General features: G+C 44.0%; 1 protein-coding gene across 6 annotated transcripts in view; it reads left to right on the forward strand.

The window, feature by feature from the left end:
* Positions 1–23,612, forward strand: part of CEP85L (centrosomal protein 85 like) — a 382,914-nt gene that overhangs the window by 270,317 nt on the left and 88,985 nt on the right. For all 6 annotated transcript variants that reach the window (XM_029596422.1, XM_029596423.1, XM_029596424.1 and 3 more), the window contains exon 4: positions 16,925–17,049. In XM_029596422.1, the coding sequence (XP_029452282.1) occupies positions 16,925–17,049 (125 nt within the window). The remainder of the gene's footprint in view (positions 1–16,924; positions 17,050–23,612) is intronic.

The following is a 23,612-nucleotide window of genomic DNA, read 5'->3' on the forward strand; positions in this document are numbered from 1 at the left end:
TAGTGTTCAAATGCTAGCGCTCTCATTGCCACATCTTGTAACCTTGGGCAAGTCACTTTGTCTTTCTTTGTCTCAGATGGCCATTTAGATTGTAAGCTCTTTAAGTCAGGGGCTTCCTGTACCTGAACACTTAGCGCCAGTTTGCAGAACTGCATACATCCAGTAATGTTAGCAAAATAGTAAATATTATAGTGAATCAGAAACAGGGGTCCAGTCTGACCCGATGGCACAACACAACTGTGCAAAAGACCCAGGATAGGTTCCCGGACCTGCTTGCTGCTCCTTGGGTCAGAAAGGGGGCTGGGGGTGTTGCTAAATCAGCGTTTATAGCCCCTGGGAAGGAGAGTCCCACCCCTTGGTAAAGAGCAATTTCTCTCCGGTTTACGAGTTCATTAGCAGTGGGTTTTGGAGAGAACTGGGCTCTTAGCTAGAGGACTGTTTCAGGAGCTGGGCCTCATGGGACGAAGGAGATGAATACAAATGGGAGAAACCATGGGTAGCTATAATGGAAGGTTCATCGTGGTAGATTAGCCCCACGTGGGATAGGATCCAATCAAGCTGGAAGGTCAGAAGAACAGGAGGAATTAACCAGGCAGAGATTTTTATTTTTTTTTTTAAAGGAGTGTGTGGTAGCGCAGCTTGAAGAACCCTATTAAAAAACGGATGATATATATATATGTCTTGATGGAAGGAAGTATGAGCAAAATTATAACACAGGATGGGCAGTTTTCAAAAACCACATACCCAGGTAAATAGGCGGTCTGCAATCGCCCAACCTCTATACAAGTAAAACTACCCGCGGAGGTCAACAAGCCGCCTACTTTTATCTGTGGGAAGAGTAGCGAGGTTAGGTTGGGGGCAGCAACAGCACGTGCAGTTTGGGATTTTCAGAATTACGTGTGGCATTTTTTCAGGGAAACAATGTCCGCAGAAAAGCAGGTACAAATTTCTACGGGAACCATTTCCCTAAGAAATTTTCAAAGGGCAAGCAGACATGGACTTTTTCCTTTGAAGTGGCGCAAAGCCTGCAGAGAAAAGTATGGACACATTTTTATATTTCGCTATCTCCAGTCTGTTCGGAATGGATCACAGTAATTCACGTCCATAAATAATAAATGCAAAGTGCAACTGTTATAAAAAGACTTAAAGCAATTATTATTATTTTTTTTGTACACATTTTATTCCCGCAGACTTTGCGACAGTCTGCATAGTTCTGAAAATTGCCCCCTAAAAGGCTTCAAAATGGTATAACCTATGAACACCACACAGAAACATAAGCTCAAAGGCAAGAGAAGTAAGCTGTTGCGCTTGGAGGTGGACCCTTGTCCTGGAGCAGTGGAGAACGGCTCCCTGGTAGGGACCAGGAAGCACCTGCCCCCAGGGGGCAGAGCACAGGAGGAGACAAAGGCTAGGATGAGCTTCACCAATGGAAGCCCGCGGTCCCCCCGGGTGGAGCCCATAGGGACCCGGGCCGCTTGGACTTAGGTGGGCCTCGCAGGGTCTCCTGGAGAGGTAGTAATGAGGCGTTCCCATGAGCAGCAAGGGAGCGCGGTTGGTCACTAGGCTGTAGGTCTGGAGAACCAAGGAAGGCCAGTACAGCGTAGGCAAAGACAAGGCAAGGGACAAAGCCAGAATCAGGAGACGTGGTCAATGGCAGCTGGGATCAGGTTCCGAGGATCAGTCCGAGGAGTAGTCAACGAAGCAGGGGTCAGGTTCCAGAGATCAAATGAGGTCACAAGGCAGGAAGAGGTCAAGATCCAGGCAGCGAGCAGAATGGTCAAGGAGCAGGCCTAGGTCAGTACCAGAGGCAGTCCGAGGGTACTACCTGGGGAGACAGGACAGGAGGACGCTGGACAAGGCTGGACGCTGGAACAGTCAGGCACTGGAACAAAGCTGGAGCAAGACTGGAACAAGACTGGAACAAGACTGTGAACGCGGAGGCAAACTAGTACACTTACAGTGCCGACCCGATTGCCAAGGCAAGGAAGTGCAGGCAGGAACTTCCTTATATCGTGTGTTCAATCAGGGCGGGCCGCGGAGCTAGGACCCTCCCCATGCCCTACAAGAGGCCGGACGATCTGCATGCATGCGCGTAGGGGTGTGGCCAACGCCACTGAGGACGCTGAACTCTGGCGTGAGGCCTGGTGCACAGTGGAAGGCCCAGTGACCACCGCCGCGGGATGCTGAGGCCTGGAGGAGCTCGCGGCTGCAGCTGGGGAGGCCGACCCGTGACCTGCAGAGGAGCTAGCGAGGTGAGCAGGCCCGTGCGCGGGCCAGGCGCGGACGGGGCGCGCAACATAAGCCCCTGTATTTGAAGTCCTAGTGGTGGTGTCCTACTGAAGTGAAAGGAGCTGCAGTAGACCCTCTGGCTCCCCCTCGCTTACCAGTTTTTCAGCTTCGGAGGGAGTGAGGGGGTCAAAGGGACTTGGAAGGAAGGATAAGGGAAAGAGGGGAAGGGGTGTGATGGGGAGGATGTGGCTTCCTTCCTTCTCCACCTCATCCTAATCTTGTCTGTTTCTCCTTCTCCTCCACCCCATCTCTAGTCCTCCCTCTCTTCCTTCTCTTTTTCCCCATCCCCAGTACTCCCTATCTCTGATCCTCCCTTCTTCTGTCCACTCCCTGGGACTTCCTCCCCCTCTCCTCTCACTCCTTAGCCTCCCTTCTCTCTTTCTCATGCTTCGGACCTCCTCCATCCCTTAGCTTTTTTACCTTCTCCTGCCTGAGATTCCTTCTTCATTTCCCTCCTCTGCAAGCTCCTGTCTTCCCATTCCCAGGTCCCTTCCCTTCCTTCCTCCCCAGCCCCCAATCACAAAGATCCGTTTTCCTCTAATAAAGGACCAAATAAATTAACCGGATACAGAAATGTCAGAAAATGGCGATTTCTCTAAATCTGAAAAAAAAATATCCATCTGTGGAAATTGCAGATATGTGCAGAATTATGCAAATTTGCCAGACAGTTGCCCCAGGAGTTTGAAAACTCGGTCACGGGATTTGCCAACCCTTGCCGCAGAGCCTTGGATAATCTGGGGCAGGAAAGCGGGGTCTCTGCGCTCAGTGTGTGATGCGGTGTGTGTGGGCAGCTGCTCTGGAAGGAGCTGGTCCATCGAGCCTGCCGGAAGCAGGGCGGAAGATAAAATGCCAGGCTGCTGGGAGGAAGACGATGGCTGAGGAGAATGGAACTGGGAGTAATACGCACTTTGCGTGGCACTGATTTACGCTTGCAAGAAAAGCGATTCATCAAAAGTAAAGTTCTTTCAGTACACTCGGTCAAGACCCACTTCTCTAAAAATTATTTTGTCTAATGATATATTGTATCCGAACCTTTGACGGCACCTGTTAGAATGTACTATAGTACACTTTTACCTACATTAAATATGTGCCTACATGTAAACCGTTGCGATGGTGTATAACTTAGCGACGGTATAGAAGAGATTTTAAATAAATAAATAAAAGAAATAAACTAAACTGACTACGGTACGTTGAGTCCCGTTGTAAATTTGCCCATGAGAGGAAAGAACCCTAGATGGACGAGAGGAACCGGGTTTTTATTTTTTTTAATGGGATTTATATTCTGCTTTTTCCTGCACCCTCCTTTCCCACATTATTATTGGCAGTTTCACCTCTGTTTAAGCAGAGAAAAACTTGAACTTTGGGTGCCATTCTAAATAGAACTTAGAAGTATTTGCATGCCTAAATAAAATCATTGCATATAATCTTCTGCAGGCTTAAAAAAACGAAAAAAAAAACCCCAAAACCCCAACATTTAAGCTAACCTGCCAAGAGGCTTGGGTTTTTCTTGTGCTGAGACCCAGCTTTAGTTGCAGGGTTCTGTTAGGAATTATAATAAAATGCTTGGTCACGATACGCCATTTTGTAAAGCAATTGTTGCCAACTTGGCACTAGCCTTCATTAATGTGAGGTGGCTGACAGCAAAGAGCACTCTTCCAGTTGAATTCTCAAAGCTAGTCAAGAAATGCATTAAGTTAGTCCAAAAAAAACCCCCCCCAAGGTATCACCTGATATATATATATATTTTTTTTTTGGGGGGGGGGGGTTAATTTGTTAACCTGTTTCTGTGCATTCAAGTGGACTAACACGGCAGCCAAAATGAATTTCTCCCATTGAAATACTGTCCCTCTTTGAAGGTTCCCTCTTAGATTTATGCTTTCCCGCACTTTATTTTACGGGATTATTCTGAAGATGTTTCTGGGGGGTAGATTACAAACTCTCAGGTGCTAAAAACTCAGGAGACATACACACATAAGATCTTTAATGCCACCAGTCAGGATATCTTAGTGCTAAAAACTGATAGAAAATGGCAGGGGCTCAGTCCTTTGCATCTGTTTGTGCAGAGAGGCTTTTTGTGCCAGAGCCCTCTATGGAGTTGGGTGAAAGGTAAGAATCAATTTTCAAGCCATTAACTCTTTTTTTGATTGGCACATGCTTTCTCTTTCCTACTTCCTCCCCCCCTATATGTACATAGTTGACAGCAATAATTGCAAGGAAATAACATAAATTAAAGATTTCACAACAGGTGATTGACAAAGGCCTCTGAAGCCTGTTAAATGTAATTATATTTTTGTGTGATCACATCCTGGTTTTTTTTTTTTTCCTCTCTCTTTCGAAAAGGGGAGTGGTACAGGTCCATTTAAGCTTGCTTCAATTTTTTTTTTTTTTTTGGAGGGGGAGAGAGAGACTTTTAACCTTTCTTCTGTTTATTTGTGTTAATCTTCTAATCAAAATGAAATCCGTTCCACTTCAGACTGCGGAAGGAGGTTTACTCACCAGTTCCAGCAGGAGAAATCTCCTCGGCTCTGGTGCTTTGGGCGTTTTTGGGAACCTGTTTTCCTCGCGGCTGGTCCAAGGCCTGATAAGATCGCACACAGTTCTGCTCTGTTCAAGAGGGTGTAACAAATTGGACTTCCAGTAGGGAACAGAGTAGCTCGGACATACTAAGTACGGTAACTTCTGCACAATTGCTGGCTGTTTTCCAGGAGCTTGCTTTATTTTGAAGCAGATGGTAGATTTACATGAAATTAGTGTCCAGTTTAGTTTCCCTCTAGAAAGTGTCCAAAGAATAGCAGAAAAATATACATCAGGCTCAGTTCTTGGATTGTGCAATTGACTCTGCGCCGTAGACATATCTGGCACAAGGATGAATTAAGTGCCCTCCAGTGATGTCCAATCCAGGTAATTAACGTGAGTTGCTGAGCACAGCAGTCCCAACCTCACAGAATCCTAGGATTTTCATCTTCATCTCAGAAAAACACAACTTATATGATTCATTCCCATCCCAGAAGCGGACTTCACTTACTGAGCCCATCAGGGAATGGCAGGAGTTGAAGTCATTCCCTTTCCCAGCTCCCAAAGTCATCGGGCCATGACTGTCTCAGGAAAAATTGAGAGGGTTGGGTAGCTTCGACGGCAGCACAGAGAGAGCGCTCCCCTTTGCCAGCGAATAGGTTCCAGCACAGCTCTGGATACTCTTCAAAATGTGGATGCAAGTAGCAGATCTCTGAATGGACCAGACTGCTCTCTCTCACCTGACAGATCCTCCATGAATGAATCTTTCAACCACAGGAGTCCCCTTGACTCCTGATGGTAATATGCATTAGCACAGTTTCAGGAGTGTTCTGGAAAAGATTATTACAAGTAGAGAACCCTTTATCATTTAATGGGGACCGCTCACATTTTTTTAAAAACAAATTTATATTCTTTGGTCATGCAAGGATCTTTTTACAGTGGCCTATGGCCGACCTCTTGGTATGTGGAAAAAAAAAAAAAAAAGGTCAGAGTCTGAGAATCAGGTAAGTTAACAGGGATAACTTGCCCAGTTTTTCAGCCCACTCCCCATGAAGAAAGCTTGTATTGTAATGATGCTTGGCCATTTGGACAACTAATCCTGGGCTGTGAAACACAAGATATTTAATACTTTCTTGCAGATAGTTGTTACCCGTTACTCCCCTTACACGGTAGCAAATGGTAACATATTTCATGATACCACTCTAGTTCAGTAGAAAGGTAAAAAAAAAAAAAAATCATTGCTCTTGAAATATGTGCCATGCTTCCCTAAATATAGCCTTCCATCTGGGTTCAAAAATGTTACTTGAAACCTGATAACCTTTTTGGTTTTTTTTTACATTTCCACTACCCCACATTTTTCACATGCCAAATGGAAGTGAAGCAATTAGACACCAACCTCCATATGCTAATGAAATCGTTAAGGAAATGTTTCATTTCTCAGCATCTGCTGATCATCCGCAGTGCAGCACAATTTTTCTGACTTTAAAAAATAAAAAGTCTATAATAATAACATCCTCACCTGAAAGTTGCCTGCCATCTGCCTTGTCATCTCTGTCTTGTTCTTCTCTCAGCTGAATTTCTTATCTTTTTCCTTATTCTCACACTTCAGGTTCCACCTTTTATTTTTGCCCATGTCACTTCTGTTCCTCTTCCAATCATAGTGCTGCTTCTTCTTCTTCTCCTCCATCATCCCTCAAGTGCCTCTACCTCTGCCCCTTTAACCTGATCCTTTAAATATCAATTGTAAACTTTAGAGGAAGTTGGGCTAGCAAGGAGTAATGTCACCTTGCTGCCGGTGCCATTTCAAGACTCTGGATAATGAATAGGTTGGCATGTTGTTCTATGTGCCTGGTCCCTTGTTGGATCGAGGGGAGTGTACTATACACCTAGGCTTTAGGGTTTGCAAATCTGTCATGATCTGTGAGTGCTCTTCAGAACTGGAGGCCAACACCACCCATTCCTCAAAGAATGGTTTTCTTCTGCCAACAGCAGCTAAAAGTGTTCGTTATTTTTGAACATCAGAAGCGTAGCCACCGTGCATTTTTCTTAATTCTATAGAAGTGCTATTTATTATACGGATTAGTAAACAAAGAATACATCTTGGAGTATATGTACTGTTGCTAATTATACAGTATGGGATTGCAGTTTGTTTGACTTTCTTCCTGATCACCTAATAGGGAGAGGCATTGAAGGTGAGCAATAGGGAGAAATAAAGCAAAACAGAATAACTGAATTGAAACTGGAGCAGCAGGTCAGCTTGTCTGTATCCTGGAGTCTGGAGAGAAATTCCGTTCCCAGTGCTAGGAAACATGATGGCATCAGTCAGTAATGTGTGTTCAGGCAGGCCAGTACAACAAAGGGATTTTTTTCCAGCCCTAATCCCCCCTCTCTTCCTAGCTCTGTCCCAGCAGTCACTTGAAATGTTGCCAGGTAATAAATGTCATACCCTGGCCCTTAACGAAAATATGGGCTAGGAGCAGAGACTGCAGGATGCCACTGCGTCCGAGTTGTTTCACCAAGCAGATGTTTTCAGCTCCTCCCCCCCCCGTTGGATGTGATTGGGAAAGTAAACCATGCCAGCCAACTAAGAATTAGGCTGCCCATTTATTTTATTTTATTTTTTAGGACAGATGCTGAAGAATGCTGTGTGCCTCTGGCCAGGCATCCTTTCTGGGAGAATCTGTTGCTTGCTTGTTTTGAATTTGAGAAGTCTTCCGTGTAGGCCTTTTGCAATCGGAAAGGATAAAAGCCTGTGCTCTTCTGGTGACACGATGTGATGATTTGAGGAGACAGCTGGCTTTTATCATCACAGGATTCCAAGTATTTAGAAAACCTGTTGGGAGCATTCAACACCTCCAGGTTTAAGTGAGTGAAGTGTGCCTTTGTTGGCCTGGGCATTATTTGGAAGGTATTTATAGCACTCCACTTCCAAAAGCGAAAAATCTTGGACAAGCGAAGTGGAAAAATAATTTGACTGTTTTGGAATGGCCAGCGAACACAATGGGCTCCGTTCAGTTTAACAGAAAATTATTATGCTTCCCTTGGAAGCACATGTTCTGTAACAATGGAACCATCCCAAACATTAAAATCTCACTTGTCAGTGATGCTGAACAGGTTTTATGTATATTTGTATTTTGAATCCTATTGTCTATAGAAACTCTTTGGCAGTGAGCTGGTTTTAAAACACATTTAAACCAGTGAACTTTCCAGAATGCATGAGTCCTCTCCAGGTTACAGTACCTTGAGGTCTCACTGACAGGGTATCATGTGTACTGTCCCCTCTTCTTTGACTAGGATTCTTTTCCGTTGATTGATAAGGTCAGCGATTCAGTTACATGAAGAATTCCCCTGTTGGGTACATGGACGTGCCATCCTAAATATTCAAGCAGGCAAATCTCCCTTGCATTCTCGGCTTGAAAGAATGTAGCTCCTGAGCCCCTCCCTAGAACGTGCATTCTCTCCAGGGTTGCACTGTGCGTTCTCGAATGGTGATTGTATGTGGGACAGTGAATAAATATGAACAAAACCTAAAACGTGATGGGTAGAGTTGGGTAATGACGAGATGGATGAATGGATGGAACGGATCCTGGATGCAAATGAGAAAAGAGAGACCTGTCTTTGGTAGAAGACCATAGGCGACTAATCGCTCCTTTGGGAAGGACTTGACATATGTGGGTTTCATTATTTGATCCCTTTGCTTTTTGTAGTCTTATCTTAGAGATTATCAGTGCAAAAATCTCAGGATAATCCCGGCAGCGGTAGTAGCTACTATAGCATGATCAAAACCAAAAATTCCTCTGCATTCAGGCAGGCCAATCCCCACCCAGTGCATTATGCACCTCTGCCAGCAGATGGAGATGGAGTAAGAAGCTGACATCCGGATATATAGTCCCATCTCAACATCAGTCCAGCAGTATTCTCTGTCTATAGCAGATGGTGGACATGCATTTCCCTACTGGGGACTGCCTGTAAAAAAAAAAAAGAAGAAGAAAACTAGAAGGCAAGATGATTATATAGCATCGCTTGCCTGCTGAGGTGATACCATTCGGACCCTCCCTCAGTAGAGAGCCTTCAATCCGGCAGCCTTGGTTGGCATGAACTTAAAAAAACAAAATTAGCAGTCGCAGGCAGTGATGACTTTCTCCCTCTCCCTCCGTAGCCAGGACCCGTTCCTGCTCTCAGCAAGGGAGGGCTGAGCTCAGGTAAACGTTTGTATTTCACAAAAAAAAAAATAATAATAAAAGGAACCGTTTTAGTGAGGATTCTTCCTACCGGGTCTTCCTCCTCGGCGTTCGGCTTCTCCCGCTGACATCTCTGGGGAGTTCTGTGAGGAATGGAGGCGGCTTAGGCATGGTGGGGTCGAGCAGCCTTTTGGCCAGGTCCCGCTCTCAGCCTTCTCTTTCCTGGCGCGTGGTAGGCCGTGGCAGTTATTTAGCGCGTTTTTGTGTGAGTCATCGGCGCGTATGCATCGTATCGGCAGATGGCGACGGAGTCACTGTGACACGTAGCCCTGCCTCGACCTTAGCCTGCCAGTATCTCTAGAAAAGCCAAACTGTGGAGAAACTGATTGTACTTGAACCTGACTATTCACAGTTAACCCCTCATGCTTCCAAGCAACTGGGAAATACTGAGCTCAGCAAAAAGGTTAACATCAGTTAATCTTAGAGGCTGGTTAACTCACTTACCAGTCCTTCAAGCGAACAGAAACAACACACGTCATCGTCCGCATATAAGGGACAAACTAAAAACAAGTCAGCTACCCAGGGCGGGTTGCGGATTGGCCTGCCTTCCTTAGCGGAAGGAAAATTATCAGGTAAGTAGTAATTTCTCCTTCCTCTGCATTCAGGCAGGCCAATCCACGCCCCTGGGATGTACCAGAGCTACTCCCGAAAAGGGTGGGAGGCCTCCTGCGGACCCGCGAACACCACACGCGCGGAAGCCCCGTGTCCTCCTGAGCCCTCATTTCCAGGCGGTAATGCTTGGCAAAAGCGTGTAAGGAGGACCACGTTGCTTCTTGGCAAAGCTCGCCAGGGGACAACAACCAAAGCTCCGCCCTCGAAACCTCCGGAGCTCTAGGGAAATGCGCCCTGACCTGTCTAGGTAAAGGAAATTATCATGTAAGTAGTAATTTCTCCGCGGACTGTAATATCTGTTAAACAAAAGGAAAAACAAATGTGCAGTCCCTTTGAATAAACTTGTAACTAAAAAAAAAAAAAAGGTTCAAACTGCATTGTTTTACAATTCCAAAAAAATGTTATACAAAGAAAGGACACAGCACAGATTTCTTGCAGTGCATAACCTCCAAAACAATCATCCTACCATAGCACATGAGCCCTTATTTTATTTCATATGTGCAAAAAAAAATTCAGCACGGGCATACAGACCAAATGCCGCTGATGTATACTTTTAAAAGTTGAAAGACCTCCTCTGATGTGTGATCTCAAACACCATTATCATATAATCCCAACAGCAGTATTCTGCCTGCCTGGGGAGTACGGATGCACGCAGACATGACTGGTGTGTATATGATAGGATCGCAGCAGTCTTTCAGTGAGATAGGCACATGAGGCTGTTTCTTGAAACCGCGTGCAGTGACATGCTCAAGGCAGGCATACTTATGCCGAAACACTGGTGTCTGGGTTATACACCAGAAGCATTGGAGATCACACATCAGAGGGGGAAAAATCAAAAACTTGTTTAGCTTAATAAAATCGTTTTTTAAATTTTATATGTCCTGTGTAGTGAAGTGTGAATGTGAGCGATGAGTCTGAGTGCTGGAGTGTGAATGTATGTGTGCAGCTGTATAAGAATGAATGTGAAGACAGTGTTTGCATGCTGGGGGGAGGGGGGACCATGTGTGGGTAGGAAGGGACTGTCAGAGATGGTTTTCAACAAATACGTCGTATGCTGAAGTTATTATGGTACTTTCTCTTTAAAAGCAGTTAGAGAGGGCAACAGAACCGGGCTTTCCCCCCCCCCCCGACTCTTTCCTGAGATTTTATTCTGATTTCATTCATATGGAATCAGATTGGAGCAAAGAGGAGAGGGTGCCATTATTTTCTATGGGTAGATTGCTGGCTCGGTGGCATTGCCATACACTGCCATGTGAAGGTCTGCCAAGGCCTCGGGGTGAGGGAGACGTGGTCATTGCTCAAGGTTAACACACAGTGTCTGGATGTAGGGCCTATGATTACAAGGTTCCGGGAACAGGCCTGACCAGGACTGCCACTGCAGTGGCGGGATCAGGTATGCTGGGGTGATACAAAATATGGGGGGAAATCCCTTGGTGGTTATGAATGAACGCTCATAGTGCCAGTATCCCATCCCTGTTTTCGAGTGAGCTGGAGCCCAACAGACCAGGAAAACCCAGTACAAAGTATTGGACTGAATGTCAACATAGGATGGACTTTTTCTTTAAATAGAAATATTCCCAATGGGCCAGATCTTAAAAAATATGCGCTGGCGTAGATTTGTTCGCGCCTTGGAGGGAACTTATTTTGCGAGTTAACTCGCCGAAACAAGGTAGGAGGGGGGATTTAGGTAGGGCTGGGTGATGGGCTAGATAGGGGAAGGGAGGGGAAGGTGTGGGGGATTGCAAAAAAAGTTACCTCCAAGGCGCGAAAAAATCTACGCCTGCGCGTATTTTTAAAGATCTGGCCCATTGGGAATATTTCTATTTAAAGAAAAAGTCCATCCCATGTGCCGGAGGACTCAGGAACGCCCCCGGACTGCCCATTTTGGAAAGCCCCGGGACATACGCGCGTCCCAGGGCTGGCGTGCTCAGGGGCAGCTTTTTGGGGGTTACACGCTTAACCCTTTGAAAATCTTCCCCAATGTGTGGCTTTCCTAAAGAATTGTCCTTGTAATCCTACATCAAGTATCAAGAGCGAATGTTTTTCAGTCAAGATAGTAAGTTCCTCTTCAGTTTATATTGCAGTGTACCGAGTCTTCCATCCACATAGGATTTGTATTTTTAATAACTGTCAAGATGATTTTGAAATTTTCAATCCGTATAAGTTATACTTGTTTTGTGAACAATGACTCTTGCCTTTTGGTATGATTTAAGGATTCGCACACCGAGAGTATTATCAGTGAATTTTACCAGGTGGTGTTGCGTTCTTTATTGTGATTGGTTCATTTAAATGTGATAACCAATCAGAGTACCTTATGGTTGACCAGTCAGAAAGTGTATTTTGGATGCCACTGATTGATAGTTCTATAACTGTCCTTTGTACTCTGGGTTTAGACACTAGTTGAGATCCAGTCCAACTCTAAGGTAAGTATTTTTGTTGTACTTTTTAATCACAGTTTAATTTTTTTAAGGGCCCCTAAGGAAGGCACTTGCTGTGTTGAAAAACTGTCCATGTGGGGCATTCATGGATATTACTGTTTTTATTGCTTTCCATCTTCTGCAAGGTTTTTCAGTTTGTTTAGATACTGCTGTTTAGCTGTTCAAATTTACTTCTACTCACAGCCACTTTTGGAGTCTTTTAGAAAGTAGAACTTTATTTTATTATAAGTATACTATAAATGAAAATTCTTCAAAAGTAGAAAAGAAGAGAAAATCATCTCAAACAGGTGATATCTGAAGTTTTTTCACCTTGTCAGTATTTTGACTTTGAGTATGTGGTGAAAACAAACGTGTTAGTGCTAATTTTGTAGCACTTCAAACACATGATTTAGTACCCTCTTTTTAAATTTTTGATAAATTTATATTTTGGAGTCAGTTCAATGTGACCCCTTCCCGAAAACCATTTTTCTTCCCTTAGGAAAGAAGGGGAGCTATGCAGGTAAAAAGACTATGAGCTGGAGTAGGTATGTTCAGGGTTATTAGCTGGGGGAAGGAAATGAAAGCATAAGTAGATGGGTGAATCACTGGTTATGAGCAGAGCTTGATAAGATATTAATACAGTAGATGACGGTAGATTAAGACCAAATGGCCCATCCAATTTGCCCAGTTGAGATTTGTCCGTTGTGGGTAGTTGCTCATGTAAATTCTCATAATGAACCCAACACCAACCTTCCCCATCTCATGTCTTTCATCTGACCTTTCAACCCTTTCCTTACCCCTGCCCTGCATATCTAACTCAAGTATGCCCAACAGTTTTTACCTAATGGCCTCCACCACCTCTGCTAGTAGGCCATTTCAGGCCCTGCCATCTTCAGCTTTGCTTCTTACAAAACTAGTATGTAAGCCAACACACAGGTCCCCCCCTTCTACCGTATGTCTTTTTTTCGCAGCATTTGTAATAATCCCAAGGGTCACCAAGGTTAGTGAGGCTGTTTAAACAATCCAGCCTTCCAGTGCTCATTGAAGTTTCTGTTGTAACCATGGTGTCTCCATGCAGGTCTCCCCCCAGCCTTCCTGGAAGTCCGATGCTATGGTACTTACTGCGATTTAGGGTTGTAGCTGCTGCGCCGTACATGTTACCCTATTGCTTTCTTGCTTGCTTGATGCAATCATACCACTGTTGTTTGGGGCTGTATCTAGCTGGCAAAATATACAAGAGGATAGGCAGTCTCTGCTTTCTGCATGCTTTGAGAATCTTATTTGAGTCCTCAAGGAGGTCATTTTCAAAAAGATTTCTGTGTGTAAAACTGAGTTTTTGAAAATTGCTACTTTTACATGCGGAACTCCTTTAAAAATTCACTCGTACGTTTTTTTTAGTGTTTCAAAAAAGCCAGATATCCCCTTTTTATGCCAGTAGATATTTGTAAATCTCAATATTTGGCTGCTGTTTGCCGAGTGAAAGCCCAAACTTCTGAGGGTAAATCTATCCCTTTATTATTTGCTTTGTATGTTTCATATCATTATTGCTTGGTCTATACAAGTGTATGGATGTACTGGAAGTCATTTTCAAAAGAAATTGTAAGTGTAACATATTATCGAAACAGTTCTCAAAAACGAATTTACCCGTGTCAAGTGCACTTAATGCAGGTAAAACCTATTGACAATTCAATAGCATATATTACAGCAGTTTTCAAAGACTGTTTATTGCTAGTTGTAATACACTACTAAGCCGGCTTAACAGTGCTTTCTTATTCAACAATGGAAACCAAGATTCCAGTTTTAGAATGATGATTCTTGATAAGCCAAGAATAAAGAACCAAAAGATTGCTGCTTTTTTTTTTCAACTTTGTTGGTTCTTTACTATTTTGGTGTAACATAAAACTTGAGATAGTAATTTGGCTAATATATTTTACCATCTAGACATAGCTGTATTTACAGTCTCATATGTTAATTAGTATTATGTTTGCAGTGTTCTTACCAATTACTAATTACTTTTCTTAGCAAGGAATTTTCAGATACTATTTTCTTTAGTGCTCCTTATTCTGACCCAAAAGGATTCAATATTTTTCCTTTACTGAAAAAGTTTATATTTGCAGTATAATGCAATTGTAAAAATCAGGAAAAGGAAGTTTGATGTTATGAGATCACTTTTGACCCTACTCCAGTTGATTGAGCACTTAACTGCTTTAGATAAAAATAATTCACTGCATTTTGGTTTCCAGTCTTGTTAATATTACAAATGGAAGGCGTCATAATGATTAAAGAAACAAACTCTTTCGGATAATACAAGTACTAGGGGGCACTCCATGAAGTTACCAAGCAGAATTTTCTTTTTCACTCAACGCATAATTAATCCCTGGAATTCATTGCCAGAGGATGTGGTTATGGCAGTTAGTGTAACTTGGTTTAAAAAAGGTTTGGATAGGTTCCAAGAGCAGAAGTCCATAAACTGCTATTAATCAATAAGGATTAGTAGCTTGCGGGTCAATTTTTAAAGCCCGGCGCGTGCAAATACCAGGAGATACATGTGTGGCTGGGCCATGTGTGCGCCGAGAGCATTTTTAAAATGGCCCGGCCATGCGCGCATTTCCTAGTACGCACAGAAATGCCAGGGTTTGTAAAAGGGGTACAATCTGGATGAGGCAGCGGCCAGCAGCCAGCAGCCGGCTGCTGGTGCGTGGAGCTTACTACAGCGAGTAAGTTCAAAAACAAAAAAAAATAAGTTAGTTGGGGGGGGGGGGGTAGGGGTCGAGGAGGAGAGGGGAAAAAAGAGGAAGGGTAGGAAGGGGAATAGGGAACTGGGAATGGCCCGATTGTGTCGCCGCATGTTTTTTTTTTAGAAAATCGCCCCCCTTGCACGCACGAATCACGACTCACCCGCACATAACGCATGCCAATATAAAATCGGGTGCGCATGCCCACGCGGATATTGTATTTTATAACACACGCGCGCGTGTTGATGGACCCTTGGTCTGAGCCAGTATGGCAAATCTTATAAAAACATTTCAACAGTGAATTCAGTGGCTGTGAAAGGGATCAAACTCAAGTCCTTTTGTTGTCTGTAGATCAGTTACAGCATGTTTTCCTGCACTGCCCTGCCAGATGCCAGGATTTTGCTCTGTAGGCACCACCTCCAGGATCTGGAAAAGTAACTTACTTTCCATGGTGATTCTGTTTGTGGCCTGCTGAGACTGGCAATAAGGATATCTATCGGTCAATGGCATTTGTTACAGTGGTTTTTAGAGATTTAGATACTTGGCTGTGGGAACTAGACTGAGACCATGTCGTTTTCCAAATGACTTCCTGCTGATAATGATCTTCAGTTATCATTGACCTGAGATAAATTTGAATCAGAGACCTAGGCCTGGATTTTCTAAAATCGCAGGCCTTAGTGAATCGCACGGTACCGGGGGGGGGCGAAGCTGGGGGCGGGCCTGCGAAAGCTGGCAGCAATCGCACAACCACGGTGTTATCGCTGCCGGCTTTCGCAAACCAATAGCGCCACCGTGAAAGGTGGCGCTATTGGGCGCGTTACTGGCGGCGATAAGGGGCCTTACCTTTTCGCCATCAGCGATGTCTTCGCCGCATCCGCCCCGGTGCCGCGACTCCTCCCGTTCCGGTGACGACTCCGCCCCGACTCCTCCCCAATCTAGCTATCGCGTGCGAAAGCCATAGAAAATGACCCCCCTAGAGGTATCCTCCAAACCATCCAGTGCTTTTTCTTTTCTTTTCATCTCTTTTTTTTTTCTTTTCCTCTGTTTCTGTCGTACATTTTCATTCTTCTTTATTATGGTTAAATGGAAGGAAATCAGTCATATCGATAGCTATGACATATGCTCCAGAAGAGAAAGGGTGAGGTGGAGGAGATACGATAAACACATTCGGATACCTCAAAAGTATAATTATTGCAGAAGAGGCAAACATTTTTCAGTGGATTGGAAGTTCCGGAACAAGGGGGTAAAATAAGGAAGGTTTTTTTGTTGTTTTTTTTTACATTAAGGGTTAGTAGTTATGTGGAATAACTTCCCAAAGAAGGTGGTTGAGGCAAAAAACAGTATCAGAACTCAGGAAAGCTTGGGATAAGTGCAGGGGACACTTAGATAACAAAGAAATGATGATAGAGGCACCAGGAAAGGGAAATGGACAGACTAGATAGTTCGGATGGGATTTATCCATTAAATTATGCATGCTGAATTTGCCTTAGGAAACTGGCTGCTTGACTGACATAATTTTTGATAATCTTAAATGCTTAGTCAAAAAAGAATGTTTTACTAAAAAAAGAAGAATGGATCCTGGATATCTCTATATAGATACTACAACAACTTTACAATAGGCAGAAGGATCTTTTTCCGTAGTCTTTGGCTGAGCCCAGTGGATGAGAGTAACTTATTGGGAGAAGACCTGGAGTTACTAGGCATGCATGCAATTTTCAGCAGACCTTTGGGGTTGGCTGCTACTGCATGATTCAGAGTAAGGTGAATATTGAGTGTGCATGTAATATATTTTATTCACCTGATGCCCTTTCCTTGGCATTAGTTCTCCCAGAATAGAAACTTTATCTAGGCTTATTCTCTGACACTGGCAGTTGCAGTAATCCAGGATGCCCTTCAGAGTGTCATTTCGAACTGAAGCATTGTGCTTCTTAATGTAAACCATTCATGAGTTATTTTACTAAATAAGGAAGACGTGAGCAGAAGGCCTACTTAAACCCACGAGTGCTGTTACTGTACTAGGGAAAGGCAGGTTGATCTAATAAGACCCCCTGCACAATAATCATCTTGTTTCATGTTTATGGCATTGGACAGTAATTGTGCACATATTTTTCTGCAGGGTGGGACTGGGGCAGCTCATCGGGTTTTCTCACCCAGAAGCTTTCCTCAAGATTTCAGCAAATGGGAATCCCTGATGAAAATCAAAGAAGGACTCCTGAAGCAGAAAGAGATTGTGATTGATCGGTGAGTACAACCCCCTTCCTTGCTTGCAAAGGCAGCCCCCACGTTTCAGAGGCCAATAAGATAGTGGCATGTTAACAGGTGCAGTAGTTAATACCGCTGATGTTTTGCCAACGTGGCCCAAATAATGCTGTTTGTAAGACCGCTCTGTTTTCACTGCTGGGAGGAGGGATAATCTGAACTGTTACCTTCGACATTGTAATGGCCACCATTGTAAAGGTGAATAAAATGGCAAGTTTCTGATTTAGAACGGGAGGGAGGGCTGTGAGTGACCACGGAAAATACAATTAGTCGCGAGAAAACCAGCAAAGCAATTGTAACATTTGGCCAGTCGCAGATCAGCAATTGTGTAGAGCTGATAGTTTTGTAAGGCCGATGAGTATTTGAAGAAAAAACTTAATGGAATTACTGAGGTCGCTTTCTTAGACCTCAAAGTCTTTTTATTGCTTGTCCAAATCTGAAACCCTTAGCCCCTAGGGACACCATTTTTCAGAGAGTTCAGTTTACTCCCTGTTGGACTTGCTTTTAGCTTTTCATTGAGGATTTTTTAGCCAGTCCTTTTAAGCAAACATAGCTGGGGTTGTGAAGAAAGACAGTTGTGACTTGTGTAGTTCTAGCGCCATCTTTTATATTCATCTTATTATTTTTTACCTCCTATATTGGCTCTGACCATATAGTGAGCAGCTCTGAAAGCAGAGTCAAGTGCCACCAATATTTACAGCCCTGCAAATATACACCTGGGTAACCTGTTTACAGAGCTGGAAGACATTGCAGCTCGTGCACCCAAGCATTTTTGTGCTTGTCAGATGTACAGACAGGTGTTAAATAGGGCTTCATCCTACATTTTACAGGAAAATAAGGATGCTAAATGGAAACTAGAAATGCTACATCCTAGCAAAATACTACCTGTAAGAAGAAGGCTATAAGGATATCACTGGCCCACAGAGGCAGAGTTTGGCGGAGTCTTCTGCCATATATATTTAAGCTCTGTCAGTGATACCTTAGGTACTGTTTCTGCAGTCAGATCTTTAAGTAATTGGGCTGATTATCTTGGGAAAGCCTCATCTGCTAGTGATATGAAGAGTGTGCTGTGTTGCAAGTATGCTTGCTTCAGCTTGGCCATTACAATGGCCAAGCTGAAGCAAGCATACTTGCTACAGCTTGGCCATTGTAATGCAGCAGCATCCTACATATCATTCGTTAAGCACATGCCACACTAAACAGTGGTTTACTGTGGGCATTAAATTCCTCAGATAACTCGTGTCACCTGCTGAGTTTTACCTCCCATTAGAACATTGGCTACTCTAAATCTCCTCCTGGCCTGGCATTTGGTTGGCAGCACTAATAAAGCAGTATCGTGGAATATGACAGCATTTATCAGCTTTGCAAACATTTTTTTCTTTTTTTATCAGCTGCCTGTTTCAGTCATGAGTTTTCACAATTTCAGCCAGTAATAGCACAAGACAAACTATATCATTGGTGCTCTTTTTTTCTATATCCAACATTCTTATAAGCTTCCTCCCAGTTCAGGGTACTGCAAGAGCAACACTTACCAGGCACTAGGGGGTAGATTTTCAAACCGCGTGATTTGGCGTACTTTTGCTGGCGCATCAGGCGCCAGCAAAAGTACGCGGGATTTTAGTAGATACGCGCGTAGCCGCGCAAATCCTGGATCGGCGTGCGCAAGGCTATAGATTCCGTATAGCCGGCGCGCGCCGAGCCGCGCAGTCTACCCCCGTTCCCTCCGAGGCCGCTCCGAAATCGGAGCGGCCTCGGAGGGAACTTTCTTTCACCCTCCCCTCACCTTCCCCTCCCTTCCCCTACCTAATCCACCCGCCCGGCCCTGTCTAACCCCCCCCCTTACCTTTGTCGGGGGATTTATGCCTCCCGGAGGGAGACGTAAATCCCCGCACGCCAGCGGGCCGCTAGCGCGCCGGGATGCGACCTGGGGGCGGGTACGGAGGGCGCGGCCACGCCCCCGGACCGCCCCGGCCCGTAACCACGCCCCCGGGCCCGCCCCAAAACACTGTCGACACGCCCCCAAAACGCCGTGCCGACCGGGCCCGCCCCCGACACGCCCCCCTCAGAAAACCCCGGGACTTACGCGAGTCCCGGGGCTCTGCGCGCGCCGGTAGGCCTATGTAAAATAGGCGCACCGGCACGCAGGGCCCTGCTCGCCTAAATCCGCCCGGATTTAGGCGAGCAGGGCTCTTAAAATCCACCCCTAGGTGTTTAGGGGTGAGAGAAAAATCAGATGGAGTAAACGTAGAAGTATGTTAGGGTATTATGAAAAGGTTTTTTTTTCTATAGAGCTATTACTGTACTGTGAATTTACACTGATTAGACTTGTAGAATTTTTGAAAATTGCTGACATGCCAAGATATGCTGAAATGCTAGAATGTAGGCCAAAAGTAAAAAACAATGTCAAGTTTAGTCTTAAATTTCGTCCCTGTCTTCTGGGCTCAATTTACAAGAAATCACATGACTTACAAGAAATCACATGACTTACAAGAATCGCAGCTCTTTTTAGGTATACAAACTAAAATTATAATATTATCCTATTAAGAGGATATGTATTAATGTCAACCAATTAAGAAAATGTTCTGAAAACAAACTAGCTCATTTGTGTGTAAACTGGATTACACCTATATTCCAATATTCCATACTTTATCTAAAATAAAAGATCTTTATTAAGCTGCCGTTATTTTGGTTAAACTACAACAAGTTTCTCTCACCAAGTCTCGCTGAATACCTTCACATGTTATTCTGTTGCATAATATCTGGACTAATCTTAGTCAGAGTGACTTCTACTATTGAAGTATGATAGAAAGCAAAAAGAAAAATTCATATTGGCCACATGTGCCCACCCTTAGGGGTAGATTTCATAAACTTGCGCAAACGCGTACTTTTGTTCGCGCACCAGGTGCGAACAAGAGTACGCAGGATTTCAATAGATACGCTCGTAGCCGCACGTATCCATTAAAATCCGGGGTCGGCGCGCGCAAGGCTGCCCAAAATCGGCAGCCTGCGCGCGCCGAGCTGTGCAGCCTGCCTCCATTCCCTCCACCTCCCCCCACCTTCCCCTACCTAACCCACTCCCCGGCCCTATCTAAACCCCCCTACCTCTGTCACGAAAGTTACGCCTGCTCGAGGCAGGCGTAACTTTGCACTCGCCGGGTCGGCTGCCGCGCACCATGTTCAGGTCCGGGTGCTGGTTCAGAGGCCGCGGCCACGCTCCCAGAATGCCCCTGGGCCAAAACCACGCCTGCGGCACCGCCCCTGGATGACGCGCCGGCTGCGTCACGCCCCCGACACGCCCCCCCAGGAAAGCCCCGGGACCTACGCGCGTCCTGGGGCTTTGCATGCGCCGGAAGCCTATGCAACATAGGCTCGGCGCACATAGGGGGTGTTCGGGCCAGGTTTTTGCACGTATCTTACAGACATAAACTGAATACAATATTGTACAGCAAAAATGAATGTGCTATACCAACAGAAGAATATCTTAAATTCATATCCTTCAATAATAAACTGAAAATAACATCAGAAGCTCAAAAGCTGTGGAGACGTGAAGAAAACAGGATTGGTACCAACATAAAACATTTAGAGAGAATCCAAAGCGGTTCTATGGAGAATTGGGAAAGAGCATTAGTGCCGTTAAAGCACCACCAACAAAAGAAGAAACAGAACAGTTTTGGAGAAATGTATATGACGATCCTGTAGAGCAGGTGTGGGCAAGTCCGGTCCTCGAGGGCTGCAAACCAGTCGGGTTTTCAGGATACCCCTAATGAATATGCATGAAATAGATTTGCATACAACTGAGGCAGTGTGTATGCAGGTGGTATGCAGTGGTGTTTTTGACAGTCAGAAAATAAGCCGGCTTTATTCATAGTATATAAAAATTTTTTTTATCTTTTAGAGTACATATTTCTATAAGCACTGATTTTTTGACGTGGTTGATAGCTTTTATTTGTAATACGGGGTTTAGAGTGTATAGTTCTGTAAGTACCAAATTTACTGTGAGTCGGCAGTCCGAAATGGAGCATGTACTTTAATCATAGTTATTGCAGTATTGTCCAAGAATACGTATAAGCCGTTTCTGTGTCAGTTTTTTGCCGTTTTTTCTTAAGATCACAAAATAATATATATGGGTCAATCAAATCAATTGATTACACAGTTGATGTGCACTGTATGTGATCATATATTCTTTTGTTCATTACAGTTAATATACACTGAACGCTTTTGACTTCATTGCTGGTATCACATAGCATCGCTATGTGGTTAAGAGAAAATCTAATTGTTTCGGTGTGAAATCATCTACGCTGTAGGTAGACTCTTCCAGATACACTAATAATTCTTTTTGATTCACTAGTTTTTCATTTTTATTTTTTGCTTTTTGTTTTTCTATTTCTTCTTTTTTCACATTTGCATTATATTTTTTTCTATATTATTATTTTTTTCTACATGTTTGATTTTTTTTTTTTCATTTTTTTATTTATTTAGTTGACCCGTTTGTTTTTGTTTGCTTAGGACAACCAATGCGATATTTTCTACATTGACCATTTCAAGTCCTGGTTGAATGAAGTAAGCATTGGATATATTGTGATTAAATTATTCAGATTTCACACATTGTCTTAATAATTTGGTTTGTAACCAATATTGACTCCATGAGATTTACATATCTTTATATTGCATATGACACAAAGTCACCTTCTCTCAATTTTTTGCATTTTTTCATTTGTTCATTTTTTATTCTTAACACACTGCATTTTTTACTCTGTTCATACCTATTTTATGTTTGCCATACATATATGTTGTCATTTAAGTTTTTGTATCCATAAGTCTATACACACATATATATGTAGTTATTTTGTTTTTATGTTTTTATAACATGATAATTTTTTGATATATTTTGAATGTATGTAAGTCTATATTTAGTTTCATATATATGAAATTCATTTTTTTTATATATATGTGTATTAATTATTTATATGTCCATTTCTAGTTACCCCTGAGGCAGCTCTGTGCAAGGGAGCGAAACTCAGCCAGAGTCGGGCGTTTTAATAAAGGGCTTGTTTTTATCCGATTCCCATTGTCGTCACTGTTAGACTGTGATACATTACAGGAGGACCTTGCAAGACTGGAAGATTGGGCATCCAAATGGCAGATTAAATTTAATGTGGACAAGTGCAAGGTGTTGCACATAGGGAAAAATAACCCGTGCTGTAGTTACACGATGTTAGGTTCCATATTAGGAGCTACCACCCAGGAAAAAGATCTAGGCATCATAATGGATAATACTTTAAGATTGTCGGCTCAGTGTGCTGCAGCAGTAAAAAAAGCAAATAGAATGTTAGGAATTATTAGGAAAGGAATGGTTAATAGAACGGAAAATGTCATAATGCCTCTGTATCGCTCCATGGTGAGACCGCACCTTGAATACTGTGTACAATTCTGGTCATAGCATCTTAAAAAAGATATAGTTGCGATGGAGAAGGTACAGAGAAGGGCAACCAAAATGATAAAGGGGATGGAACAGCTCCCCTATGAGGAAAGGCTGAAGAGGTTAGGGCTGTTCAGCTTGGAGAAGAGACGGCTGAGGGGGGATATGATAGAGGTCTTTAAGATCATGAGAGGTCTTGAACGAGTAGATGTGACTCGGTTATTTACACTTTCGAATAATAGAAGGACTAGGGGGCATTCCATGAAGTTAGCAAGTAACACATTTAAGACTAATCGGAGAAAATTCTTTTTCACTCAACGCACAATAAAGCTCTGGAATTTGTTGCCAGAGAAGGTAGTTAGTGCAGTTAGTGTAGCTGGGTTTAAAAAAGGTTTGGATAAGTTCTTGGAGGAGAAGTCCATTAATGGCTATTAATCAATTATACTTAGGGAATAGCCACTGCTATTAGTTGCATCAGTAGCATGGGTTCTTCTTAGTGTTTGGGTAATTGCCAGGTTCTTGTGGCCTGGTTTTTGGCCTCTGTTGGAAACAGGATGCTGGGCTTGATGGACCCTTGGTCTGTCCCAGCATGGCAATTTCTTATGTTCTTATGTTCTTATTTTCTTATGATTATGCTGGCGAAAGAAGGAGAGGTCGGAGCAAGGTGGGGGGGGGGGGGGGGAGCAGTGGCAGCTACTCCTGCAGCCCCTGGCAAAGTGGCCAGCCAGCACCGATTTTCAGCTCTAGGTCTTGGCAGCTAATGGGTGGATTTCCCCAACAGCTGCACAGCAGGAAATACTGGCGGCCACATTCTCAGCTGACTGCTCAGTGCCGCAATGATAGCAGCACCGGCAACCTGCTGAGTGTAGCGGGGCCGGGGAGAACCTTGGGATGCGATTTCTGCAGCAGCAGCATGCAAGCATGGCCTTTTCTTCTTCCTGCATGCCCGGTAAACATCACTTCCTCTTCCGGGCCACAGGGGCGGGAAGAAGAAAAGGTCACATTCCTGTTGCCGGCTTCCACAAACACTACTGCCGTTCCCCTCAGCGCTTGAATGTGCTGATAGCCCGGGCAGGAACGGCAGCAGAGTTCATCTCGCTGAGGTGAAAGGAGAGAAAGAGCAGCG

Source organism: Rhinatrema bivittatum, chromosome 3 (assembly GCF_901001135.1).
Source record: "Rhinatrema bivittatum chromosome 3, aRhiBiv1.1, whole genome shotgun sequence".
Taxonomy (NCBI): Eukaryota; Metazoa; Chordata; class Amphibia; order Gymnophiona; family Rhinatrematidae; genus Rhinatrema; species Rhinatrema bivittatum.